Here is a 19,140-nt window from a genome sequence, read left to right on the forward strand (position 1 = left end):
CTCAAGGAGGGGACACAGCTTAGAAGCACCTTTTCCTGACTGTGGATGCAGAGAGCGAGCTCTCTCACTTCGACCTGCCCCACCTCCCGCCACCCCCACAACTTTAGAAGAGAGAGGAAGGGGAGCTAATGGGCTGCTCAGAAAAGAGGCTGAGGTCTCAGGAGTCCTCAGGACTTGGTTGGACTCTGACACAGGGAATGCGTGACTGTGCACCTGCCCAGAGTCAGTGACCTCAAAACCATCCTGAAGGTGAATGTATAAGAAACCAGTAAATCACTTCTCAGGACCGCTCCAAACCTTACTAAAGTAGTTCGTTATTTCCACCTTTCTCACATACCCCGTGGCTAGGAAGCCCACCCTTTTGGCTTCTGTTACTCAAAATACAGACATGTGATTGATTCTACCTGCTTAGTTTTGCAAGTCCAGTGAAGTTTGCTCAAACTACATTTTTAAATCATAGCATGTTTTTCTCCCTTTTTCTGGCACCAATCCAATCAGATAATCTTAGTTTTGTGTGTGTGTGTGTGTTGTTTTCAATACTCTTAGAATATTTGGCCTGTGTTACCACACTGGTGGTAAAATTTCTGAAATCACACCTGCTCATAGAACATCTCTTTACATCAGTGGGACTCTTTGAAGATTTGTGGCATGTAATTTTTTTCTTATTTTTCAGAGCAGTGAAAGTCTTATTCGAAGATCTCATAGATAAAACTAGTAATTCTTCCCATATAACCGCAAGCATGTATTTTTTCCACCATTAGCCATGGCCTGGCCCCCAAGTCCCCATGGCCAAATCTTCGCTGCTCAGCCTTGCTTGTCTTCTAGGTGAAAGACCCTCTCTTTATCTCAGCTCAGCTCGAGACCATGAGCTCAGGGCTCCTCCTCAGTGAAGGTGGTGCAGCCTGTCTGATGGGAAGCTCGTGGTTGTTCAGGGAATTGCTGGGGCGCCATTCCCATTTCCCATCGGGTTCAACCCTGGCACGGGTGCTCCAGAAAGTGCCCTCCTTGGTGGAAGCGGTGGGCGTTGCAGGGGAGAAGCTAGTGTGTGGGTAGTAAGTGCTAAAACCCAAGGAAGAAAAGAAGCTGCACGTAGAACAGTGCTCCCCAAACCCACCGTAGGTTCCCAGCCTGGAGTAAGGCCGCCTTGGACAGGACAGGCAGCTTCCTACCATCTACCCGTTTGTTATATTTCCTTATTTATATAAGTACTTAAGTTCTTGAAGTCAAATTGACAGAGCTTTTTATTCAGTTCTGAATCTGGCATCCTAGACGGTTCCTGCCCGACCAACCAGAAATCAAACATGCACCAGAACTGAAACCACCTTTCTGACAACCCTATACCCCCAAACAGGAATAGAAATGCTAATTAAAGCAACCACAGGGGCTCACCTCCCCACCTCCCCCTGAAACACTGAATGAAACAGGTTTAGGTGGTCACTCCAGGCGGCCATTCTGATGGTCGGCACCGAGCAGGCTCTCCTGCGGAGCAGATTCTCCATCCAGTGGAGACGACAGCGAGCAGGCCCCGGGCGAGCTGCTGCTTGCTGCCCACTGCTTCAGCAAGTGTCCAACCAGGCTGAAAGGGACAGCTTTTAGGAGAGTCCATCTGAGTTGCCATACTTGTCACTGCGAGTTCACTGCTTGGATTGCTCTATTTAAGAATGACACGTGGTTGTCACAAGGTAGCTTTATTTGCTTACAGCAAGGAGACAGGGGATCCATATCCAAAGCCCTGTCTCCCTGAAGGGAAGCTTAGTCATAGCTTCTGTACACTATTTGGTCAGTGACAACGCTGACTTCTTTTTTTCAGTTGGCTTCATTTATCTGTAGAGTTCCTGTCAAGCTCATCCTGTTTACTGCTGCAAAATACTGTGCTACATTTTAAAATTTAGCAAGAATATCATTTAATAAGAACTGTCCAGACCTCGAGACCCTTGTCCTATCTGGCACCCTGAATACATTCATAGCTGCTTTATAGGTCCCCCACCATGGGGCATCCTAGCTTTGCTGCCTCGGCCTCTCCCTCTGTGGTGGGGCGTATGACCACCTGCATGCTTCAGTGAGGGAACAGACACCTGTTTCGTGCTCACGAGATGGGTGTTAGGTTGGTGCAGTGCAGGTCCATGTGGCCCCATCCTGCCTGGGGCAGGTGCCTGCAGCCTGGCCTTGGTGGGTCTCATAGCCTTGGCTTGTTCTATCCACACAGGATAACCAGACAGACAGCGGGATGGTGCTGGCCTCCGAGGAGTTTGAGCAGCTGGAGAGCAGGCACAGACAAGAAGGCGGGCTCAGGTAGGGCTTCCTGAGTCTCCTCCCCTGCAAGGGGTCCAGGGAGGTAGGCTGGGCCTGTGTGTGCCTGTCACTCTCTTACCTGATACCTTTCATGGCTCCCTATTGCCTTTTTGTGTCTTCAAGGCAATCCACTCTGGGACTCTAGGCCTTTGGCCACCAGCTTTCCCAAAGGAGCACCCTTCCCTACCACTATCCTGACACAGCACACCTGGTTCTGGTCCCCACATCTCCCTTCCATCTGACAGATGCTCAGACACCACCTCTTTGTGAAACCGAGTATGATCCACCATGTCCGGTGCTCACAGCCCAGCCAGGGAAGGCCACCACCATTCCCCAGGCCCCCAAGACTTAGGCCAGTGGTCTGTGGAGCCAGACAGATCATGTAACCTGGAGCTGGCTGGTTTCCTGTTTTGATAAGAATACAGCTACAGAGAAATCCTCACTGGTGTGCCTGTACAGAAGGTGACCTGGATAGAAAGTGACCACCATTTTCCCAAGAAGATAACCCCTCCCAAAAATTGTGAATATTTAAACTTTTAAGGGTATAGATAAAATAGTTAAATGTCTACTGATTCACTTTATTAGTTGACTTCAACATAGTTGTTTAAATGGCAAGACCTACAGTATTACACAAAACAGGGCTCTTCTCTGCTTTCTTAGATCACTCACTTCCACCTTTGACATCTGCATCTCTGCTAAGAGCCCCTTTTGTGTCGTCTGACACAGTTTCCTAAAGCCAGCCTTGGCTTTTGCCTATGCTTTTTTCTAATCAATTTATATGTTGTCACTGAATATCTTACCATAAACCACAAGTATTTATTTGTGTCACATTAGCATAGTTGATGTATTTTTTCACCTTTCTGGTAGGTGTATTTATGACCTCTACAACTAAACCAATGTCAACCAATGGTCACTGATGCCAGTTCAATGTCAACAGGTATTCCCAGTTTAGGGTGCAGTGAAAGAGGAGAACTTATTCAGTGCAAAAAGCTCAATTATGATTACAGCACAGATGTGGAACAGCACGTCTGTGAGACAACTCAATAGTGTTGCAGCTCAGTTATGACCTAGCACGGCTGTGAGGAGGCCCTGGGCGCAAGGCCCCCTTCTGGCTAGACAGCTGCTCCACTCACCTCAGCTCCACTGTCTGCTCTGCTCTGCTCCGGACTAGTGAGCCCTCTGTGGTGTTTCAGCTCCAGCAGGGGAACCAGCAGTCTGTAATCTTCTGTGGAAATGAAAAGTGCACTCTCCCTGGTCAGAGGGAAGCTGACTTATAGAGAGAGAAATCCCTGCTGCAAACCCTGATTGGTCAGTCTTCATGCAAATGAGGATTTTAAATCCTCACAGCTTGATCTGTCCAAAAAACACTGTCTTGATTGGTTGGAATGGAGCCTCTCTGGTTGGTTGGTGAAGATGCTTATGAGGATATAGCTGTGCAGTTCTGATTAGACAAGGAAAGTCTCAGTCCTGTTGGCTGAAGGGTTGGCTCAGCCAGTGGGAATGCAGTGCAGGCAGGCAGCGCAATGCAGGCCTCTCCCTGCGGTGCAGCTTGTGTGAGAGGCCCCTATCTAACAACAGCTGCTAGGCTCTGTTTATAAATTTGAGCCCAGTTAGCCACAAGGAGCCCTTCTCAACAGGTACATTCAATCTTGGGATCAACGCCAACTATTGGTTATTTTCCCAGCAGCCTATAAAGGGAGAGTTTGCAGGACTGTAAACATTGCCATTTGTAGGGTCATATGCCCAGGAATAATTATGCATCTGAATGGGGCATGTTGGCCTCTGTTTTTGTTTTTATCGATTCTATCTGGTGACCTCTATTAGTAACCTGGTTTGGGGACATTAATGCCAATTGCATTAACAGAAATAGTTTCTGGCTAATGTTTCTTTACCAAACAGTATTTTATCTCTAAAAAAAAAAAAAAAAGTTATTCCATAAGAAGATAAGCGAAGGGATGATAGCTACTTAAATTCAAATCTTCACACATAGAATAAGGCCACTCAGAGCCTGTGACATAACCAGGAGAGAGACTCTAGTTGTAAGGAGGGAACTCAGCCCTAGAACCAGCAGAGCCATGCCTGAGCCACGGCGGAAGGAGAGGTAGACAGGGACTGCCCCAGGAGAGGGAGTTGTGACCAGGTCCTTGGGACAGTGGTCCCAGACTGAGCTGAGATCTGGTAGGAAGAGCAGGGCTCCTGGGAAAGTCTGAGGCACCGGGGCCGCCGTTGCGGGAAGACGCTGCTTCTGAAGAGCAGTGAGCAGGAAGGGGGCGTGCATCTCAGATGCTTGGTGGTAAGGGAAGAAGTCACAGACGATGAGAGTCCTGCGGAAGCAAGATCATATTAAGAATCCAGAAGACAGACACACATTGAAGGGAGCCATTCATCACAGAAACTCCTTTCATGGTTGCAGCAACATGCCGTGTACAGGTTCCCACTGGAAATATATCATGATGATCCACCAAGTGCTGCAGGTGCATTCATTTGGCACATGGAATGTTCCCCACACAGGTGCAAGCAGAGAATGTGCCTCAGAGGGGTCTGAGGCGGGAAGGAGTGCATTTATCTCCCAGTCCCTTCCTGTTTTCTGTTAACCACTGGTCAGCACTCACCCCATGGGGAGTTAACTCGTCCTCATTTCCAGCTTACTCATCCAGCCCTTTCAGTGGACACCTGGGATGCCAGATCCCACGCCCCGCAGTGTGGTATATCATCCAGCCCTGGGCTTGTGGGAGGTCAGCATAGCAGCAGCCAAGAGGGGGCCCCGCACTCCCAGCTAAGTGGCTGGCTGGTCCCTGGTGGCAATACGATGCGATGCGGGACATGAAAGGAGCTGTTGGAAAGAAGGACACAGTTGAAGGAATTCAAGGTGACACCACAGATGTGGGTGTGATACAGTACTCCTGAATGAAGAAATCTAGAAAGCCACCCACATCCCTAGCCCCTTTCATTGGGTCACTAGCTATTCTGGTCTAGGAAATCCCAGCATGAATCATCAGTAGCAGAAAAAAGAAAAAGCACTATTCATACAGAGATATTATATGAACAAAAAAGAAAAGTAGAAAAACTGTGATAAACACTCCAAAATGATTTAAACATGTAATTACACAAGCAGCTGCACTAGGAATCAGAAATTTAAAAATGTAGAATAGCCCGGCCAGGCGTGGCTCAGCGGTTAAGTGTCGACCTAGGATCCAGGCAATCAGGGTTCGATTCCTGGTCAGGGCACATGCCCGGGTTGCGGGCTGCAGCAGATCAATGACTCTCTCATCATTCATGTTTCTATCTCTCTCTCTCCCTCTCCTTTCCTCTCTCTGAAATCAATAAAGATCTATTTTAAAATAATAATAATAATAAAATAAATAAAAATAAAAATGTAGAATAGATGTGGACAGTGTGGAGATATCAGTTGGAAGCTAAGTTCAGGAAAGAAGTTGAAATATGAATACCAGGGTACCTAAGGGACAATAGATGGGGTCAGACTTGCAATGGAGGACCCAGAAGATGGACATGAAAACAGTCAAGAAAATAAAGTGGAAATATTTAATAGAGGTAAAAAAGAAAAAAAAAGTGATATAGAAATTGAATAGAAAAAGATCCAATATGGGTAAAATTGGAGTCTCTGGGGAAGAAAATGCTGAGAGTGGAACAGAATTACTATTTTAAACTTGTAATTCGAGATAACCCTCCTAAGTAAAAGACCTGACTCTACCTCTGGGAAAGCTGGCCCAGACAGTAAACTCTGAGGCATATCTTAGGTGAACTATTAGACTTTAGAGATAAACATCCTGGGAATCCAGGCAAAAAGGCCAACTCGGGAAGAAAAAAGAGATTGACATCAAGCTTTGCAATAGTACCTTCGAAACACCAACCAAACAAAAGCAACAGAACAACATTGTCAAGGAACTCAAAGAAAGCCAGAGCTAAGGCGGGAGGACCATGGGGTCACAGGAGGCAGGAGAGGCTGGGATGTGCGGGGCCTGCTAGGCCAGGGAGAGAAGCATGGGCTTCATTCTGAGGGTGACGGGAAGAAGCTATTGGAGGGTCTGTTGGGAGAAGATCTTCTAATTTCAAGGATCTCTGAGGAGTTGACTAGAGGGAGGGACAAGTGAGGGAAAAGGGTGTGCTTGGGAGGGCGGAGCAGACGCGCAAGGATGGCCGCTTGCTCCAGAGTAGGGGTGGGACGTGGAGACGGGGCCAGGGATATATTTGAAGTTAGAACAGACAGGACTCCTGGATGGCTTGGATATGAGGGGTGAGAGGAAGGGGGGAGCAAGGATGCCGGCCAGGTGTGTGAGCCACGGAATCAATGCTGGTGCCATTTACGGAGGTGGCAAGACAGGGCGGGAAGCAGGTTTGGGGGATTGAAGCTGGGCATCCTCCGTCGTCCCACACCCAGGCTCGGGATGGAGAAAACTCCAGTGTTTGCCGACAGTCACATGGGTCTGGTTTGCTAATTAAGTGGAGCCTGGGTGTATTTCCACTGGCTTTGCACTCACTTAAGCTCAGGTATGTCTTCGGTGATTCCAATCAGACCTGCCCGGTCCAGTCCCTCCTTCCCTCATTTCCTGCTGACACCGCCTTCCCTGTCTCAGCAGCTGTAAAGGAGCCGGCTGGAATGTGGACGTGACCAGGGCGCACCCTGACCCCCAGGGGCGGCGGCGGAGGCCCGACCGGGGCCCGCAGGGAGGCCAGGTGTTCTACAACAGCGAGTATGGGGAGCTGGTGGGGCCGCGTGGGGAGGGCGACTGCACCCCACTGGCCCGCGCACCCTTCTTCGCAGACAACATCTACTGAGGAGGCTCTGGCAAGGCCCCCACGGCCCTGGGCTCCCACAGTTGGCAGGGCCATGCTTGGCAGGGCAAGAGGAGGGTTGGAGACCCAGGCTGGGAGCTCATCTCCTTTGGTCCAGCCAGGAGGCGTTTCCTCCACCCTGTCTACCCCTTCCTAGCTATGAAGAGCAAAACCCAAGCTCCAGGGCTCCCCAAACTCCATCACCACACCGGCCCAGGACTTCCCCATGGACCCCCAGGACCCTTCTCCCCTTCACATCAGATTCCATTTAGTTTAACATCCCTAGAGCCCAGCCCTGGGCCAGGCACTCCCAGTGGGATGTCCCTTTGATTGCCTCCTCCCACGACGGCTGCCGGTAGCGTGGTCCCCATTTTCTGATGAGGAATTTGAGGGTCTGACATTCACAGATGATGTGGGCGAAGCCAGACTTGAGCTGCAGCCTCCCGGCCCCCTCCTCAAACGCTGTTTCTTCCCCTGGGCAGGCCTTTCTCTCTTGCAGCTCCAGGGCTAAAGGGACAGTCCCTTATTCTCATCTCAAAGCACAATGAGGAGTGGTGGGGGTGGGGCGTTCCTCCCGAGCCCAGGCGAACAGCTCACCACCTCAGGGGCAGCTGTCTCTGCGGCGCCCCTTACACCCACCCTCCACTGAGTGGGAATGAGCCTACGGATTATTTTCTTTAGAACTTCAGACACTGAGCTGCTGTGAAGAATTTACTTTTTAAAACTTCAGTCTGAAGGGAGCCCAGGGAAATTCTTTCTGAATCTAGACGGTTCTTGCCCCTGCTCCCCAGTTGGTGCCATCATAGCAGACGCAGCCACGGCCTCTTCTGGAGGAGGCTCCAGCCCCACCTGCCGGCCCAGAATTGGAAGAAGCAGCTGACGGTCTAGTGCAGCCCCTTTTGAAAAAGTGCTTGGTTCTTCCCTCTGGGGCCTGGATCTGCCGCCCGAGGCACCTCCCAAGCTGTGAAGGTCCTTATGCCCGGTGAACACCAGGGACTCCACGGCAGAAGGCTCCATGCCACCAGGCAATCAGCAGATGTTCTTGTGGCCTCAGGAGCCTCAGGAGGACCCTTTCTCCTGTCCCCTGGTCTCTGCCCGATGTCGGTGTCCTGGCAGTTCAAGCGTCTGTCGTCACAAGGGAGCAGTCAAGGACCCTCTGGAGGCTGGAGCCATTCTGTTCAGACCCCCACCCCAGCTCACACTGCCCAGCCACCCCCACCCTCAGAAGAAGGAAGACCCTCCTCCCAGTTAGCGCCACAGAGATGGACACCTCACCCCCACCACACGAGACGCTTGCAGGACAGGCGACCGTGCAACGAGCAGGGGCTTGCCTAGACTCCCCCACCCCACCCCAGTGTGTATTGTGTCTTCAGGATACCTACAGTGCACATGTGACCGATCTTCATGGTCCCCGCTGGACCTGCTCCTTTGATGCCACATGACTGTGAGACTTGGGTCTCAGGTTCACCTGGTAGAGAGGTTCAGAGGCTGTTAGAGAAGCCACATGCATGATGCAGGTGCAGAGCCTGACCCCCCAGGCGCCTCCCTGTGCATGCCACCTGTGCCACCTCTCCTGTCACAACCGCACACACGAAAAATGTACTGGGAAGAAAACCTACCATGCCCTTGTACACCCAGTGCTCTGAAAAGATCTGAAATATTTAACAAAAGATAATAATAAATTTGATGCCAGTCTTTGAGTTACAATGAATGGGTTCTCAGTTAAGTCTCAGCTTTCTTTGGAGATTTGATTTCGGCATTCCTCCTCTGGGTTGTCAGCCCCACAAGGCCACTGGACAGGCCACCAAAGGGCGGCAGAGGCAGCTGAGCCTGAACAACTCCCCAAAGCCACCAGCAGAGAGCGCCAGAGAGGCACCAGGATACCAGGAAGCACCCAGCCTGGGCTTGGAGGGCTACAAAAGCGCTCTCCTATCTACTTTATATCCAAAGTGACATGGAACTTTGTGGCCGATGGGTCTGAGGGCGTGGCCCAAGCTGGGTCACTGCTACCGGTTCCCCACGTCTCCCCATGTGAAGCATGTGCCTATGATCACTCAGGATGCCCAGAGAGGTAGAGCACAAGCCTGGGGTCACCTTCCTGTCTGAGTGCGTGCCTGGACTCCGAGGTCAGGGTCTGAGCTGGGACCCCAGTTTCAGGCCCCACCCAGGGAGATGAGCTCCAGCCAGCAGAGTGTGGCAGGGCTGTAAGTGGCCTTGCCAGGTGATGTCTGTGCAACATCCCTTCACAAGGGAGTGTCTGGCACAGTGGTGACTGCAGACTGGGGCGCGACACTGGCCATCTGGATTCAGCCTCAGCATGCTTCCTGGGAAGGGCTGACCCAGCAGCAGCTCCAGGGGCTCAGGAGGGGAAGTCAACAATGACTCCTGGACCAGGCTCCGGGCTGGACCCAGGCACATGGGGGCCAGGCAGGGCTGTCAGCAGTCCTGTGGGCACCTCACCAGGAGAACAAAAAACCCAGCAAAGCTCAGGAGCCAGAGGCCACCCTGCAGGCCACGCCCTGTGCCTGCCCCATCCAGGCCTCTAACACTCCTCCGGGGTCTAGGGCCTGCTGGGTCCACCCCACCCCACCCCCCTGTTGGCGTGATGCCTGCTGTTCAAGCCTCATTTTCAACTCTAGTGGGAAGAGGTGGTTGGTGGGTTTGTTATTTTTACTTCTATAATAAATCTAAATGTGAATACAGAAAAGACCGCCCTCCCATTGGGTTTGGACAATTTAACTCTATGGTATTATTGGCTGAATGTAGCCACTTCTCTGAATGAATGCTTCAGCCTCGGTGTTGGCCATCAGGACGCCAGCCTAAGCATCCTCATGTGGTAGAAACCCCACTCTCGTGTGTCTGGTTCCAGTGGGGCTGTGCTCACACTCTGGGCTCCTCTGGCCCTGCTCGGGCTAGATGCTCAAGGCTGCAGTCAGTGTCCCCAGTCCTAGCCCACCCTCACTCCCCAGAGCACCAGGGACTCCAGGTGGGAAAGAGAATTCAGCTGGCAGAAGGGGCCATGGGGGCCATGCCCTGGGGCAATGGTGTGTTCCCATCTTGAGGTCCCTCAGCCCTTCCTGCCTACTAGGAATATTCTCCCCTCCCCTCCTCTCCAGCCCAGCTCTTCAGGAGTGCCCACCCACCTCCTCTCCCCTCCATCCCCTCTTCTGCCAGAGAGCCATGAATCAAGTCCTTTAGAAGAAGCCAAAGGCACGCTGGAGTGGTCCTTGATGTTATCGACTCCATCCTGACTGCATCCGGCAGAGCTCCTGGGCCCTCCTCTGAGCCACACATGCTGTCCTAGGGCACAGCAGTCACTGTTCTCCATGGAACTCACAGGCCAGGGTCCCTGCTATAAGGAGGGACACGTGGGCGGAGCTCTGCACGGGAAGACTGGCTGTGAAGGCCAGCTCAGAATGGGGGGGGGTGAAGAGGAGGGGTTGGCAGGGGCCCATCTCACAGGGCCTGGAGGCCCAAACTTAGGAGCTAGATTTTTTAAGGCCAGGGGGAAGTTTTGGGAAAGGGTGATGTGCTCAGATTTGTATTTATGCTCAGAGAAGCACGAATCTTGAAGGAACAGAGTGGGGCCTGATGAGGCCTGGGTGGGAGAGACTGGGCTGCACCAGGGTGGCTCTGAGGGCAGCAGGGACAGCGGTGGGAGACCTGGAAGAGGAGGAGGAGCTCTGTCGTCAGCTGGGTCCTTATCCAGGTTGGATATGCAGAAAAAATCATTTTCCTAAGCGGTCTACCAGAGCAGTACTCCAGCACAAACACAGGCCCCTCCATCCTCATGGTGGCACCCCCAGGCCGCTCCTCCTCAGCTGGTCCCAGGCCAACTCTTGAGGCCGAGTGCTCAGCCCATATAATAGGCCACCGAGAACGTTCAAGGTACTGGCTGGCGCTCATGTCACAGGGCCTCTCCACCAGATGTCCACATGCAGGTTCAGAGAGGGGACAGCAGCATCACTGAGAGGGAGGTCTGCCCGGGGACAACTGAGCGAGGCCCTGGTGCCCTGAGCTGCCAGACAGAGAGCATGGGTCAGGCTGGGCTCGGGCCGCTCAGGGCTGAGCGTGGAGGATGTGGCACCTGAGGCTGGGTGACCCTGGGCAAGGCACTGCCCCAGGGGCCTCATTTTCATGTCTGAATTGCCATCTTGCAGAGCTTTGGTGATGGCATAACTATTGAAATGCCCCCAAGAGTGACCACACTGAGGAGGAAGCCCTGACCCCACCATGTCCTTCGAAAGCAACATTAACTGGGAAAGACACTGTCCACAGTGGCATCCAAACCAGACCCCTCTCCTCCATTGACTCCCCCATCTACTTATCTCTAAGATACCCATCTCCTCACCCACCAGTCCGTCCATCCATCCATCCATCCATCCATCCATCCATCCATCCATCCATCCATCCTTTTCCCCACCCACAGACACCCACCCACACAAACGCCCCTGTCAGGGATCAGAGAGGCCTTTGGGGCTGCAGCCATTGAGGATATGGGCAGAGCATTCTTAGCTAGTGTGGGGCTTCAGTGAAGACAATAGGCAGAGGAGGTGGGAAGCCTGTTTTTAGAAGGATTCAGGTCAGTGATGTTAACACATCCCTTGTTTGAGACCCAACTGGGGAATTCTGGGAGCCAGTGAGCACCCGCTGTGCTCCTCACTAACTTAGGAGCTACTGGCTGCAGCATCGCTGCAGGGCGGTGCCCTCCCCGCCCGGGCCGCAGTGGCGAGCACCACTGTGCGGCAGAGCCAGCATTTGCAGGGAGACAGGAACCCCGTTCCCTTCCTGCTGGAGCCAGAGGTGGCCAAGCTTGCCATAAACCACATGTGGCTGTGGGATGTACTGGAGGGGCTACTACAAGGGTTGAGGGAAGAACCCGGAGAACCCGGGAAGAGAGAGAATGGAGGGATTTGGAAGGCGATGGGGCGCATCTGTGAAGGTGCAATTAGCCAGGTGGGTAAGGAGCCCAGGGTGACGTCTCAGCACTTCTCTGGGCCCTGCCTGAGCCTGTCAGAGCTGATTTTTGTGCAGCTGGGTAGCAGAGTGTGGTCCCCTTAGGAGGCAGCTCTTCCTCCCAGGAATAGAGGGCCTGGCCCTCTTGGGCACAGCCAGTATCCTGGTCCCTTCCATGGCCTCTGAAAGACAGAAGTAACAGAGGGATTGCTATGAAATCCTTGGGTTACTTGTGTTGCATCAGCTTTGAGCAGGCCTCTCTTTGGGGTGGCAATGAGCACATCTCTATGTGGATGGGGCCATGGCCTGGAGTCTGGGCTGGGACATCCCCTCACCTGCAGGTGGTTGCTCCCAGCCCCTGTGACTTCCAGTCCCACGGGGCACCAGGCCTGAGAAGAGACCAGAGGACCTTGGGCAGGTCACTGATGTTCTCTGAGCTATGTTTCTGCTGACCGGGAGGCGATACTACTCACGCTCCCTAGTCCCATTCTAGTTAGGGAACCCCCACTGGTTTACCTTCAGTATTTGGGTGGTGGGGCCCCACCCCCGCCCAGGCTGACACACATAAACTGTACCTAACTATACAGGGCATGGCTTGGCCATGGCTGCTGTGGTCAGCACAGCCACTTAGAATAGGGGCACCCAGTGAAACCTCATGGGAGGCCCAGGAGGACAGCAACTTGTTTCCGAGCCCAAATCAGTGTCTTGAGGTTTGGCACTGCGGCTGCCAGCTTGTAACCCCAAGGAAGACAGCTCTCTGAAAAAACAGCATTTCTGTCTTTGCTGAATTTAAGCCATGCAAGCCAGCTGTTCCAGCACTTTTACCCGGAGCCCACACAGCTGACCCTGCCCCCCCTCCCCGAGGTAGGGCTCTGGACGGGGAAGGGGCAGAAGGAAGTGCTCAATGAAACCAGATCAATATTTATCCAAGTGAAGGTGCCCACAGAGGCAGGAAGAAGACATGCTGGTGACACTGGCCAGAGCCCCAGGGCCCTGATGACTGAGCTATGAGGAAGAGGAAGGAGCTGAGGTGGGCGGTGGCAGATTTGTGGTGTGACCCCTGGGCAGGACACGCAGCTCTGCACTTAGCAGGCGAGCCCAGCAACCCTCCTGTGCTGGCCCTGCCCAGGGCCTGCTCCTCTTAAAGCCACCGAGGTGGCCTCATCTCAGCTCCCAGAAGAGCCCTGGAAGTGCCCACAAGGACTTCCCTGGAGGGCGACGGTGTGGACGGGGGGGTCTCCAAGGCCAGGCTATTGGAGGGGCTCCCTTAAGTCTGCCCACCCATGCCCAGCACTCATGGCACCAGGGTGTGTTTCCAGGCCTGTATGCGCACCAGCCAAAGAGATTGAAATAGGAGCAGTTCATACTTGAGCAACACCACAGGCGTTCCAAGCCCAAGATCACGCTGGCAGGGCTGGCCAAACCAGCCCCTAACCCCAGTGACCACAAGGAGACCGCACGACAGTGAGCTATCATAGAAAAAGCAAAAGGTGGGCGTCCAGGATCCCCCAAGAGAACTTCGTGGGTGCTCGGTAAGCAGGCTGATAGCCTGGACCGGGGGGCTCCTGCCGCTCACAGGGGCGGCCCAGAGTGGCCATCCTCACGAGAGGCAGAACTGGGGTCCACAGCCTGCTGCAGTCCGCTTAGTAACTCACTTAATGGGCTCTCAGACAGGACTCAGAAGCACTGGTGCTGGTCGGACAGAAAGAGTAAGAGACTAAGGGAGATCTCTGGGCCTCAGGGGTGGTGTGCCATGCATGGTGGCCCCAGCCAGACTGAAGGGTCTGCTGACCTTGCTGCCTGTGTCACCACACAGGGACAACTGCCAGGCGCCCTCTGCGGGCGATTGTTGACGTCAGAGCCCCGAGGGATGCCCAGGCAGAGGGGGCTGGCTGGGCCCTTCGGCTCCTGGTTGCAGCACCCTACCTGAGTGCCTGGCTCCCACGGCCTGGTAGGCCCCATGATCCTTCTAAGCTCAAATTTGGTATTTAGCCCACACCCTGGGGCCACCAGAGTTCTTGGCTACTTCCAGTACGTCATTCTCGGAGGAGTGGGGCCAGGTGCCAATGTTTGTTTTAGCACAAAGGATGTCCTGGAAACATTGCCAGGACAGGCTGATAGTGAGGTATGAAGTAAGGGTACCTCAATATCACCCCAGCCCTCTCCCAGCAGGAGGAGGTGTGCAGGGGCCGGCTTGGGGATGCCCAGGTGGATGCTGATGGCTGCTGTCCATCCCTGTACCTTCTCCTTGTGTCAGCTGGGTTCTGACACCCAACCTGCTGGCCTGGAAAGGGAGGAAGCTACGCAGAGCTTGGAGGTGTGGTAGGCTTGGAAGCACCCCACAGCTATCCAGGTTCTAATTCCTGAACCTTTGAATGTTACCTTATATGGAAGAAGAGTCTTGGCAGATGTAATGAAGTTAATGATTTTGAGATGAGATTACATTCTAGATTATCCAGTGAGCCCTGAATGCAATCACATGTAATCATAGAGAGAGGTTGAGAGAGATTTCAGAGAGACAGTGACAGCAAGTGAGAGAGAGAAGGCCACGTGACCAGAGGCAGAAATTGGAGTGATGTAGCCACAAGCCAAGGAATGCTGGCAGTCACCAGAAGCTGAGCGAGGCCATGGAGCCTTTGGAGGGAGCGCAATCCTGACAATACCTTGATTTCAGCCCAGCAATACTGGATTTCTGGCCTCCAGAACAGTGAGCAAATAAATGTGTGATGTTTTCAGTCACCAAGTATGTGGTGAGTTGTCAGTCGCCCAGGTAACTAATACAAAAGTGTTGCCTGGCCCACCAAGGCGGACACCAGGGCCCAGGCTGGACCCTCAGCTGCCCCCACCGCCCCTCCGCAGATGGTCCAGAAGGGCCAGCTCGGAGATCCAGTGTGGGTAAAGGGCTGGACCAGCCTGGAGTCCTGGACTTGACCATTATGACTCAGGAACCAGAGGCAAGTCCCTTGGTCTCAGTGGGAAAATGGAGGCACTATGAGACACACTTTGCTGGGTAACTGCGGGGATTAGAAATCTTGGGGTGCATGTGAGGCCTGCCATCTCTGTGTAGGCTCATGGGAAGACAGGGACACTGTAGGCCAGAATGGGGATGGGGGTATTTTAAAGATAAAGGGGGCCAGAAAGGGGTTGCAGGGGGGCCACTGGGATGCTGTGCCCGGGTAGCCAGTGCTGCTGGGAGCACGCAGACAGCAGCCTCCACCTGCTCTCGGCCTCTGGCTCATTCTGTTCGTCCCTAAGGTCAGCTTTCTCTCATCCTGTCTGCATGCTGGAAGGTATCCCAACATCTACCTACGCCAATCACTGGGGCCAAGGACCCAGTGAGCCCAGTTTGGAAGGTTCACTCCCAGGCGGTGCTTGATCAGGAGAGCAGTCCCACCCGCAATCCCCACACCAAATGTTCATCGGAAAAAGTGTGTGACTCCGGCCCCCACGCCGAATGGCAGCCTGACCTCAGCCCTCTGAGGTCCCCATGACCACCACAGGCCCCAGTGGGTCTGGGGTCCTTCCGCAGCAGCTGGACCGGAGTGGTAGGGCAGCCCTGAGAACTCCCAGTGCTTCTCCCAACCTCACACGGGCATGAGCCATGCCAGCTCTTGCAAGGCCCCTGTCCCCAAGTTTCAAAGGGACAAGAGGACAAATGAGAACATGCTGGGGCCGGCACCAGCACCCCCCGCCCCCAGCCATCCACACACACTTAGGAAGCGTTACTGACAATTCTCAACTGCCACTGAAGTTTCTCCTCACGTATCCCCACCCCAGCAGCGCATGGGACACCATAGCCATGTGTTGGGCCCGAGGACACACTAGCCTTGTGTTGACACAGGAAGTGGAAGGGGGCAGACACAGAGCCTCCTGGGTTTTAATCTGGAAGAAACTGCTGGGCCGTGTCCATGTTCTCCTAACCCACCTTGTGCTGCTCTTCCCCTCGTCCCCAAACCAGCCTCCGCTTTAAGGAGCCCTCAGACCTCCGCGGGGCCGTGAGAAGCCCCCGGCCTTCCCCAGGCTCCCGAACCCCCGCCTGTGGGGAGGTGTGGGGAGGGGCAGCGCGGCCCCGACGCGGGAGGGGTGAGGCGTCTGCTGGCCCAGGCTTTTCAGGAGGGGGCTGCCCAGAGCCGTGTCCCTTGGCAAGCGCCCCGTGAGAGGATGAGGCTCGGACACTATGGGTGCCGCCGCCGGGCAGCTACCTCTCCCACCTGCTGCCCCCACAGTAACACAAATGTCCTGTTCTTGGTTTGTGAGCAGTCTTCCTTCTCAAAAGCCCCTTGGTGAATTTTCTCAAGTTGAAAATACACGTCCTATTAAAATTACTTTCACAATAGCCAACAAAACATACATTTATAATGCAAACTTCCCAAACCAAACAGTCAAGGGAAGATGTATAAAAGGAGCGGAGACCACATGCATGTGCACATGTGTAGTCACGGCTGCTAATGACACACAAGCCACATGCAGGTGGGAGAGCAGGGAACCCTAAGGGTGAGCGTGGCCTCAGGCTCGGGGCCTGGAGACCCGGGAACCGGGGAGGGGGGAGCATTCCAGGACCCCTGGTGAACCTGTGCCACGGGCTAAGTGTGTTTTGTCTTTTGCTTGCTCTCCACTGTCACGCTCTACGGGTGAGAGAGATGTGTGAACTCGCGTCAAGACCGACTTCAAAGATGGAAAGATGTCCCATGTCTTTCTGTTGGCGCTGATAGCTGCCCATGGCCTCTCCAGGACCAGGAGCCAGGAGGACCCCGCTGCCTGACATTTCCAGGCTCTGGGAACAGGGAAGCCTGGGGTCACAGCCCTGCCCCTTCCTCACCCGCTGGCCCTCAGCACTGCGGCCAGATGGGGTCAGGCCAGAGAGCTCCCTGAAGGGCAGAGAGCTGGGGGGGGCCTGGGGCACACAAAGCCCAGCCTCATTCCTGCACTCAGAGGCCCAGCCAAGAGGAAGTCCCAAAACCCGGGCAGGGTTGGGGGCATGGGATTCCCAGGGCCCACCAGCCTGAGCAGGAAGTTGGCCAGGGCTCTATTAGCTGAGCAAACAGCACCTTTCTCAGGGGGACAGGGTGGGTGAGGCCCAGCCCTGGGGAGGGGCGAGGATGGGGTATATGAAGCCCACAGGGTCAGACTCTGGGAAGCGTGTCTCTGGTCCCAGGAGCATCTGCTGCACCCAACCCGCCATGAAGCTCACCGCCACCTTCCTGGTGCTCGGCGTGGCCCTGCTCAGCCACCGCAGTGAGTGCTCTCAGGCCTTGGCCTCCCACCCTCACCAGGGGCCCTGGCTCTGCCTCTGCCTGCCCCCCAGCCCCCACCCAGCAGGTCCTAACCCTGCTGCCTCCGTACCTGGGGCTCCAGGCTCCTAAGGCCAGTCCTGTGGGGCCCCCGCCTGAGCCCTCAGGCCTCCCGCCCCTGCCCACCCCGTTTCTCTTCTTCACCCACCAGCTGCATGCTCTCCCAGCCTTGGCCTGGTGTGAGTGCCGGCCTGGTCTGGAAGCATTGTCTGCTCTCTGTGTCATCTTCCAATGCACAAGCCCAGGTGTCCCCTCCTCTGGGACGCCTGCCCAGGTCCCCACAGGGCTCACCTCTCCTCCTTCCACCCTCAGGCCATCTCCTGACCCTCTGTCCACCCAGCTCCTTGCCTGCGGTTGGGCGAGGGGGTGGGTGGCAGGAGTGCTGGCAGGTTTCAAAGGCCCGATGACCTCCTGGAGGAGATGGGCCCTCAGCAGTTCTCCTGGGGTATGGGGCACAGGCAGGCAACCCTTCTGTACTGTGTTTGCAGCTGCAGCTTTCTTCATGGCCAAGCCTGTGGTCCCGACGGTCCCGATGGCCCCGACGGCCCCGAAGGCCCCTGCCTTGGTGGATAAGGCCAATGCTGTGGCTGAGACTGGGGCCTACACATTTTTCAAGGGCTTCAACCCCTTGAAGTTCATTCTGGCCAGCTTGGGCATCCCCGTGGATCACCTGGTGGAGGGCTCCAGGAAGTGCGTGGCTGAGCTGGGCCCGGAGTCCGTGTGGGCCGTGAAGTCGCTGCTGGTAAGTGGGGCACCTGCCACCTCCCTGTGCACGCTGCCTTCCCGTGCGGAAGCCCATCCACTCCTCTAAACCCCATGACCGCCACCTCGTTTCCCGCCCCCGGGGGCAGCTCAGTGGCGAGTGGGAATTGGGTGGATGGACCATATCTGAAGGGGGGGGCTGTGGAGGGCCTGCGGGGACGAGGTAGGAACGCTCCTGTCAAGGGTTGCCAAGCATGCCTGTCCCAGTAGAGCAGGTGTCAGGGCCTGCCCAGAGACCCGGCCCGGGCAGAAGCTGGGCTGCCCCCAAGGCCCCTCACTGCACAGGGCGTCGCCCACGCTCATGAATACACTCCAGCTTTGCTTCTGCTTTCCAGGGAGCCCTGACATTCTTTGGCTGAGCACCAGCTGGAGTATCCCTGCCTGGGGACAAGATGCTGCCACCTTCACCTTCAGGCTGGGGACCTGCGCCAGCCCCAACTGTGCACCCTTCCCCCCCCTCAATAAAAAGTTAAAGAGCAGCTTTGGGTTCATGTCTTTTTGCCTCAACGCCAGTCCCATTCCTCCCCTGCTGTGAGCCACTGAAGGAAGAGGGGCTTGGGCCTGGGGAGGGGCTGAGATGGTCCCTACACCTCAGGAGGGCATGTGCCCCGACTGTGAGAGACAGAGACCGAGAGACTACTGACATTCGGCAGGGGGCACAAGCCAGCAATGAAAGGGGACAAGGCCTGGGCAAGTACCAACTTAGACTGGCTTTGAAAACTAGACTGGGAGCTTCCCCCCATTACGGTCTGTAATTGTTTATGAAGCAGGGGAATTGTCTAACCCTTGAAGATTGGCAGGAACTCTCCAAACAAAGCCATTTGTTGCCAATATTTGAGAGTGTTTGCTTTCCTCCCCGAATCTCGATTTCTTCCCTGGAAGGAGCAGGATTGAGGGCCATGGGAAGTCTACTGATGGTTTGCTTTCCCTGTGGTTTCAGCAAAATAACCTCGTGGCTGTGATTCCTTCTACCTACCAGTGGTGGTGGAAGTGCCCCAAATGCGAACACTGGTGTCCACCTCAGGGACTTCGCAGCGGAAGCCCC

General features: G+C 54.7%; 1 protein-coding gene across 1 annotated transcript in view; it reads left to right on the forward strand.

Moving 5' to 3' along the window:
* The window catches only part of FLT4 (fms related receptor tyrosine kinase 4), a 43,751-nt gene extending 34,166 nt beyond the window's left edge, over positions 1–9,585 (forward strand). The window contains exons 29-30 of the mRNA XM_087816243.1: positions 2,207–2,292; positions 6,891–9,585. Coding sequence (XP_087672369.1) covers positions 2,207–2,292; positions 6,891–7,089 — 285 coding nt within the window. The 3' untranslated portion in view covers positions 7,090–9,585. The remainder of the gene's footprint in view (positions 1–2,206; positions 2,293–6,890) is intronic.
* Positions 9,586–19,140: the final 9,555 nt, after the last annotated feature.

Source organism: Miniopterus natalensis, chromosome 4, assembly GCF_054644295.1.
Source record: "Miniopterus natalensis isolate mMinNat1 chromosome 4, mMinNat1.hap1, whole genome shotgun sequence".
Lineage (NCBI taxonomy): Eukaryota > Metazoa > Chordata > Mammalia > Chiroptera > Miniopteridae > Miniopterus > Miniopterus natalensis.